This window comes from Helianthus annuus, chromosome 15 (assembly GCF_002127325.2).
Source record: "Helianthus annuus cultivar XRQ/B chromosome 15, HanXRQr2.0-SUNRISE, whole genome shotgun sequence".
Taxonomy (NCBI): domain Eukaryota; kingdom Viridiplantae; phylum Streptophyta; class Magnoliopsida; order Asterales; family Asteraceae; genus Helianthus; species Helianthus annuus.
Genome location: NC_035447.2, coordinates 53,921,874 through 53,930,268, shown reverse-complemented (window position 1 = coordinate 53,930,268; position 8,395 = coordinate 53,921,874). Strand labels below are relative to the sequence as shown.

Genomic DNA, 8,395 nt, shown 5'->3' with positions numbered 1-8,395 from the left:
CAAAGGTGCTATAGAATTCCAAAGTATATTCGGGAACCGAACGAAGGCGAGTAGTAAGGGCGACTCTCAGCGGATCGGTGACTAGGTTGTTGAAGCGGTCCCATTGGTTCACTAATCCCAAAAGATCCGAACACACTTGTCTTGGGTATTCTTCCAGTCTTGTTCGAAGTGTATCATATCTTGCCGTGGTATCGAGCTCACTTGCGTTGAACCTTGTGAATTTCTTTGATATCTGAAAGAATACATCAAAAGTTAGCATGAAACGGTGAAATTTTCGGAGAAAACTGAAATTAGTGGGTTGGACACGACCCTGTGCTCAGCGGGCACGGCCCCGTGTCCAGGCGTCTGTTACTCAAAATCTTCATTTTTCGACCCCGTCCTGAAAACTTGAAATATTTTGGTCCAGTAGGTGCGGTTTCCCCCGAAAATGAAACCCCAAGTGCCGTTTTTCCCAAAACAACCCGTTTACCCCTTCGATTTTATCTTTTTTCGGTTCAAAAACAAGGGTTTAGGGTTTTTGTGAGAAATCGGGCAAATCTGAGAACAATACAAGTGGATTTACTTCCCATAACACTAATCTAAACTAATGCTAACAGATTTATGCAAAAATTTGAGGTTCGATCTGGATGAAGTTCAAGAACCCTAGATTTTTTCCCCAAATTTTTGATGTTTTAACTACATGCAAGTACCTAATCTAACTACTAATAGTGATAGAATCATACCTTGATGTTGTTAGAACGAGAGGAGACGTCGGAATTCTGTGGAAAATCGCCTTAGGCAGAGAGTTTTCAGGGAAACGGGGCGTGTGGAATGAAGTAACTGTTATGAAAAAGGGTTTTATCCCGACAGTCGCGCGGACACGGCTCCGTGTCCAGCGGACACGGCCTCGTGCCAAGCGAATTTTAAAATTTATTTATTTATTTATTTTTTTAGGAATTATTATTAAGTGCTCGTGTGAGTGCCCTGTTTTCCCAAAACTTGGTTAGAAGACTTACTGATTAAGAAGTCATCCCGCTTGTTCGTAACTTACCAGGCATGATGTTGATGCTTTTACTCTTCGACCGTTTGAAGCGAGATTTCTTCCTCTTCATTCTCAATGAATCCTTGGTGGAGTTTCAGCCGTTGGCCATTGACTTTGAATGGAATTCCATTCCGAGATTTAATCTCTACTGCTCCGTGTGGAAAAATATGGGTGATAGAAAAAGGTCCTGACCACCTAGATTTTAATTTTCCAGGAAATAATCGAAGTCGTGAATTAAACAAAAGAACTTGATCTCCTACTCGAAATTCATTAGGTTTAATGTGTTTATCATGCAAATTTTTCATTCTTTCCTTATAAATTTCGGAGTTAGAGTATGCATAATTCCTTAATTCGTCTAACTCATTTAATTGACAAAATCAATTTTTACCTGCAAATTCTAAATCTAAGTTTACATTTTTAATTGCCCAATAGGCCTTGTGAGCTATTTCTACCGGCAAATGACAGCTTTTTCCATAGACGAGCTTATATGGGGTTGTACCTATTGTTGTTTTATAAGCAGTTTGAAAAGCCCATAAAACATCATCTAATTTATCGGCCCATTCCTTTTTATTTAACCGTACGGTTTTTTCGAGTATTCATTTTAAACCTCTATTAGTCACTTCGGCTTGTCCATTTGTTTGAGGGTGATATGCTGTTGAGACCCGGTGATAGACCCCATATCTTGTTAAGATTTTTCCAAGTTGATGATTTCAAAAATGGGTACCTCTATCACTTATTGATGCTTTAGGTGTTCCAAAACGAGAGAATAATTTTTTCAGAAATCTTACCACGACTCTTCCATCATTTGTTGGAAGTGCCTCGGCCTCGGCCCATTAAGACAAGTAATCGACCGTCACAAGTATATATTTGTTTCCTTTTGATGGCAGGAAAGGTCCCATGAAGTCGAGTCCCCACACATCAAAAATTTCACAAACAAGAATGCCATTTTGTGGCATTTCGTTTTTGGAAGAAATATTACCTGATCGTTGGCAAGCGTCACATGTCTTGACAAGACTTTGCGCGTCTTTGTAAATGGAAGGCCAATAAAACCCTGAATCAAATACCTTTCGTGCGGTACTAGTGGCACCATGATGTCCTCCGTATGGACCTTCATGACAATGGCAGAGAATTCTTCTTGCTTCACTGCCATGTACGCACTGTCGGATGAGTTGGTCGGCACACATTTTGAAAAGATAAGGATCTTCCAAAAAATAATACTTTACATTAGCAAATAATTTCTTTCTTTGGTGATGTCGCCATCCTTTGGCGACTATACCGCTAGCTAGGTAGTTAGCATAGTAGGCGTACCATGGTTCTTCTCTGTACTCCACCATTTCCAGGGACTTCGTTGGGAATTTTTCGTTGATTTGCTCGTCCCTGGTTGCCTCCAAAGCTGGGTCTTCTAGGCGTGAAAGATGATCTGCTACGGTGTTTTCTGCTCCTCTTTTGTCTTTGATTTCAATATCAAATTCTTGGAGGAGTAGAATCCACCGAAACAAACGGGGTTTAGCATCCTGTTTCTTGAAAAGATATCGAATGGCTGCATGATCTGTATAGACTATTGTTTTAGAAAGAACAAGATAAGAACGAAATTTATCAAAAGTAAATACCACAGCTAGTAATTCTTTTTCAGCTGTTGTGTAATTTTCTTGTGCATCGTTAAGTGTTTTAATATCATAATAAATTGGGTGAAAATGCTTTTCTTTTCTTTGTCCCAAGACTGCTCCAACTGCAAAGTCACTTGCGTCACATATGATTTCGAAAGGTAATTTCCAATCAGGCGCTATCATGATAGGTGCATTGACTAGCATTTCCTTGAGGGTTAGAAATGCTTGATTGCAATCCTTGTCAAAGATGAAAGGGGCATCTTTTTCAAGTAATTTTGTTAGAGGTCTTGAAATTTTAGAAAAGTCTTTGATAAACCGCCTATAAAATCCGGCATGCCCTAGGAAACTTCTGATTGCTCTAACGGGGGATGGTGGAGGTAATCGAGAAATAGTGTCTATTTTGGCTCGATCAACTTCCATTCCTTCGCTTGAGATTTTGTGACCGAGTGCTATTCCCTCCGTTACAATGAAATGGCATTTTTCCCAATTAAGGGCGAGGTTAGTTTCCTCACATCGGGATAGCATTCGTTCAAGTTATCGAGGCATTGGTCGTATGAATCTCCAAAGATAGAAATGTCGTCAATGAAGACTTCCATTGTCTTTTCTATCATGTCATGAAGATGGCCACCATGCAACGTTGGAATGTTGCGGGGGCATTACATAGACCAAATGGCATGCGTCGATAAGCAAAAGTTCCATAGGTACATGTGAATGTTGTCTTTTCTTGGTCTTCGGGTGCTATCGGGATTTGAAAGTAACCTAAAAAACCATCCAAGAAACAATAAAATTTATGTCCGGATAATCTTTCTATCATTTTATCAATGAAGGGCAAAGGAAAGTGATCTTTCCTTGTTGCTTTATTTAATCATCTATAGTCTATACATACTCTCCATCCTGTGACGGTTCTCGTTGGTATTAATTCATTCTTTTCGTTAGTTATTACTGTCATACCTCCTTGTTGTATTGTAAAATACATCTTTATTCGCGTCCGGTTTTAGTCATTAGATAGTTGTTTTTGTTCGTTTTTAGCGTAGAATGTATGTACTTTTGATATTTTGTGTTTCCAGGTCTTTACAACCAAAAGGAGCAGAAACGAGTTAAAATCTGGAAAGGCGAAAGGCTGATCGAGGACTCGGGAGCAAAAATGAAGCGAAAATTCAGTTCTGGAGCTTCCAGGCGGGCCCCGTGAACTTACATGAACATTTACGCGCCCTGCCTCAACTTACAAACAAAATTCCAGGATTCTGATATCCGGGCGGGCTGCGACACCTTATGAGACATCTTTATGCGGGCCGCCTGAACTTAAAACTTGTATCCGGAGAATAACTTTGAAACGGGCTGCGTAAGCTTGTTTTTGTATATTACGCGGGCCGCGAGAGAGGGTGAAACGTGCAATCCACTCAACAGGCAACGACTAGTAGGGTTTCTTGGCTATTTAATAACATCATCATCAACAGCCGTAAGATATACGAATTTTGGGAGTTCTTGGCCATCATTGGAGGCTGTTGAAGGCTGTTGGAACGTAAAGGATCGCTTGGAATCATCGGGTAACATCTTGGAGCATTCGGGAGTGAAGATTCGGGTTTTATCATCCTTATTCTTTCGTTTTCGTTTGTTAAACCTTGTTGCACAATGAATTCAGAATTTATAATGATTTTGTTTATGTTCGTGAACATGTTTTCCGGCTAAAAACCGTTAACTACCTAGGCTAATGACAATAGTATAACAAAGTTTGGATTTTTATTTGATTTTTGGCGTGGTTGTGGATTTTTCTTGCATTGTAAAAACTATGGGAATTTAACTTGGTGCGTATGCGTGCTTGTGACTATTTTATTATTGATTATTGCTTCGTATAATCCTTGGTGACGGTCTTTATCACATAATAGGGTTGTGCTAGGGTTCTTGATTTAGGTGAGTGTCTATATCACGTAATAGATCGTTAATCCTTTAGGGTGAAAACACATAAGTAACCTTAGAAACAATATTCGGTAATTTAATAAAATCAAGTGTTCTGCTAAACTCGTCGCTGTAAGGCTCGAGGGTCTTAATAGGTCTTGGTTTAGTTATAAGTCCTTAACATTCCATTGTCTATTAAACCAAGATTAAAACCAGTAGTGGCTTTAGACGTTCGCGTTGTGAGGTAGAGCGTCTTATATAGGCACTTTCAAGAAACTAGAGGACTGTGAGGAAATCTAGCAAGCCGGTGAGCGTAACATCCTAGGTAGTGCCACAAGAATCACCTCGAGAGTGTTTGAGGGGCTTAGTGTTGTCTTAATAGGTTTAGCATTTAAAGATCCCGGTTCCACACCACAAAATCATCGAATAGAAATCCATTTGGAGTTTAGCTTGCGTCTAGCCTAGGTAGTCTTCATCCTCTCTGGTGAAAGTCTTCGTTCGAGTTCGTGTTAGTTATGTAGCTAATCTAGTTATTCGTTATCCGCATTCTTAGGATTTTTAGAAACCCCCCCATCAATTAAACAATTAGTTTAAGTCCGTGTCACTCTAAGTCTAGATAGAGTCATTAGCGTAGTTTAGTAGAGTCTCTTGGGTTCGATACTCGGACTTCCTTAGGCTATACTGCATCGATCGGTACACTTGCCGATCGTGTGGTTTAGGGTTTAGAGAGTCTTAGTTTTACAAATTTAAAGCTTAGAGAGTCTAGTTTAGGGTTTAATTTAGTTAATTTAATTGAACCACTTTCAGCACATCAAGTTTTTGGCGCTGTTGCCGGGGACTCTTTGGCGATTGCGTTGATTACTTTGTTTGGACTTGCTTGACATATTACGTGCTAGTTGTTTATTTTGTTTGAGTCATAGGAGTCTAAGTAGTCTAGTGTCTTTTATAGTTAGTCGAGTCGTTTAGTAGAGTCTTCTTACTTGTTTGTTCTCAGTTTTTGCAGTGGATGCCCCATACGTGCTCGCAGGGACCGCCGCCGCTTCCGTTTACACTCAAGTCCACCTTCTCGTCTTCTGCGTCCGAGGTAAGTGTTTCTAGCTCTACTTCGTCTTCACATTTCACCCCAGTGTTCGATTTCACACCAAAGTCTTCACCCCACAATTCTCCGCCACCCACCCGTCCACATAGTCCACTGCCCGTAGCTCAAACGGCCCGTAGGACAGTCTACGATCAAGCGACCACCGGCTTCGCCGGTGGGAATTCACCCATCACCCTTCCAGACCTCCCAAATGATCGTTCCTGGCAGATTCCTTCCTACATTATGACCGCCATCACAAATTCTTGCCAGTTTCATGGTCGTGACGACGAGGATGCCCCCGCTCTTCATCTCTGCAGCACCTTCTCCATTGAGGGTGTCAATCTCGATGCTAGGTATCTTCAGGTTTTCCCGTTCTCACTCGCTGGACGCGCAGCCGTCTGGTTCGATTCTCAGCCCGCTGGCACCTTCACTACTTGGGCAGGACTTCGCGATGCATTCTTAGCCAAATACTTTCCACCTGCCAAGGCATCTCGCCTTTGTGAGCAGATCCACTCATTTCGTATGGAGCATGATGAGCCGTACCACTTAGCTTGGGAGCGTTTTCAGACCCTGATATCCCGTTGTTCTCAGCATGGTCTATCCGATTGGGCGTTAGTCGAGAAATTCTACAATGGTCTTACTCCTGAGATTAGAGCTCACTTCGATACTTCAGCAGGAGGTCAGCTCATGGGAAAGAAGACGGTGACTGAATGCAATGACTTGTTTGAGAGCTTTGCCAACTCTGATATGGATTACAGCACTACTAGCAGGACTTCCATTCCTGTGCGTACCACCTCGGCCGGTCGAGGGGTAAACCAAGTTGGCTTGGATTCATCGGTAGCTGCTATGGTCGAGAGAGTTAGGGAAGAGTTGAGACAGGAGATGAGGCAGGAGTTGAGTGAGATAAAGAAGAAAGTTGATAGGTGCGAGGTCTGCCGAGGAGGTCATGATACTATAGAGTGTCCCACGCTTATGCTCGAGGAGGTCGAGTACATATCCGGTCAGTATAATTCTAACTTCAACTGGCGCAGTAGTGGTAATACGAGTGGTTATCGCTCGTCTGGAAATCCTACTGGGTTTCCATCTGGTCAGTATCAGAGTCGAGGGCCTGGTATTTACACGAGTTCTGGTTCAGGTCAGGGTGGGCAGTTTAGTGGGTCAGGTTCGAGTGGGTAGTTTGCGAGTGGAGGTTCGACTCAGGAGAGTCAAAGTAGTAGAAAGGCTCCTGAGAGTAGTATGATTGGGTGGAGGAGATGTTCGCCCAGATGATGTCACAAAATCAGGCAACACAGAAGTCTCTCACTGATTTCGTTAAAAATCAGGAGCAGATTAATAAAAGCCACGAACTTCAGCTCAAGAGTCAGCAGTCCACTCTTCTCGATCTTTAGAGAACAGTAGGTGGACTTGCTAAGCAGTTGCAGGAGCACCTGCCGGGTCAGTTTTCGGGAAACACTTTCACGAATCCCACGAATCATTCAGCAAAGGCTATTACGACCCGCAGTGGGAAGAGTTTGGGAGAGGTTGTGAGAGAGAGAGAGAGTTGAGGAAGAGAAAGAGGATGAAGTCGATGAGGAGATCGAGATGGAGGCTCCAGGCAAGGTGCACATGAGGCTAGACCCAGCAAGTACCGCACACGCCGAGGAGTCACCAGTAGAGAAGAAAGTGGAGAAGCAGCCGACGAAGGTTCGGCCATCACCAGCGATTGATTATTCTCGCCTTCCGTTTCCCGCCCGCGCTAAGCAGCAGAAATATGCTCAGGAATACGGGAAATTCCTCGAGATGTTCACACAGTTGAAAATCAATCTTCCGTTTATCGAGGCGCTTCAGTCTATGCCTAAGTATGCAAAATTTCTCAAAGATCTTTTGAAGCGCAAGGAGAGAATCAGTGAGCTTTCGAATATTCCATTGACGGGAGGTTGTTCCGCGGTAGTCTTGAATAAGCTGCCAGAGAAATTAACCGACACTGGTACTTTCACGATTCCATGTTTCTTTGGGGGAGCCGTTACCCCCGCTCATGCTCTAGCCGATTTAGGGGCCAGCATCAATCTGATGCCGTTTTCGTTATACGAGAGGCTTGGTTTAGGAGAGTTGACACCCACGCGCATGTCATTGTCCTTGCCTGACCGATCAGTCAAGTATCCTCATGGGATAGTGAAGAATTTGTTGGTAAAGGTTGATAAGTTCATATTTCCGGTAGATTTCATTGTGCTTGATATTGTTGATGCATGGAATGTCTGTTGACTACGTCTATATGAAGTCCTAGGTCAAGATAGGTCAACAGAGGGTCTAGATTGTCAAATTTAGAAAGTTATGTATTAGGTTCGCTTTTATGTACATTAGGTAGGAGGTCCGCTCTTAGGTCATTAAACAGGTTCGCTTATGGTGCTTTGTTGTAGGTCCGCTTATTTGTCAGTCGTATAAGCGAACCAGTCATGTCTATATATAGCCTGTTCATTTGAGCGGATCTAGTAACGTATGTGTGTGCTTGTGGAACGGAACTCTGTCAAAATCATTTCAGAAAGCAATAAAAAGCATAGGAATTGAAAGGACAAGCTGTATTACTTCATATATACTGATTCCGCCTTTATATACGAAGATGAACTACCTTAACTGACTTTTCGGGTCAAAACAACGGTCCAACAAGTGGTATCAGAGCTCAGGACGAGGAGTTCATACTACTACAGCTTGAATCTGCAGAAATCTCTCTTTTCTACTCACTTTCTCTCATACTTTTTCGGTTTACAGTGGTTCCTACGGTTGAAATTATCTGAAAATTGAGTATAACGTGTAAAA

General features: G+C 42.4%; 1 protein-coding gene across 1 annotated transcript; it reads left to right on the top strand.

Moving 5' to 3' along the window:
- Nucleotides 1-7,183: 7,183 nt before the first annotated feature.
- LOC110876394 lies at nucleotides 7,184-7,843 on the top strand. The gene has a single exon (XM_022124568.1). The coding sequence runs from the start codon at nucleotides 7,184-7,186 to the stop codon at nucleotides 7,841-7,843; it is 660 nt and encodes a 219-aa protein (XP_021980260.1).
- The last annotated feature ends 552 nt before the right edge of the window (nucleotides 7,844-8,395 follow it).

Excerpts from the sequence above, each read along its gene's own strand:
- LOC110876394 (XM_022124568.1), top strand. The coding sequence starts at position 7,184 with ATGGAGGCTCCAGGCAAGGTGCACATGAGGCTAGACCCAGCAAGTACC.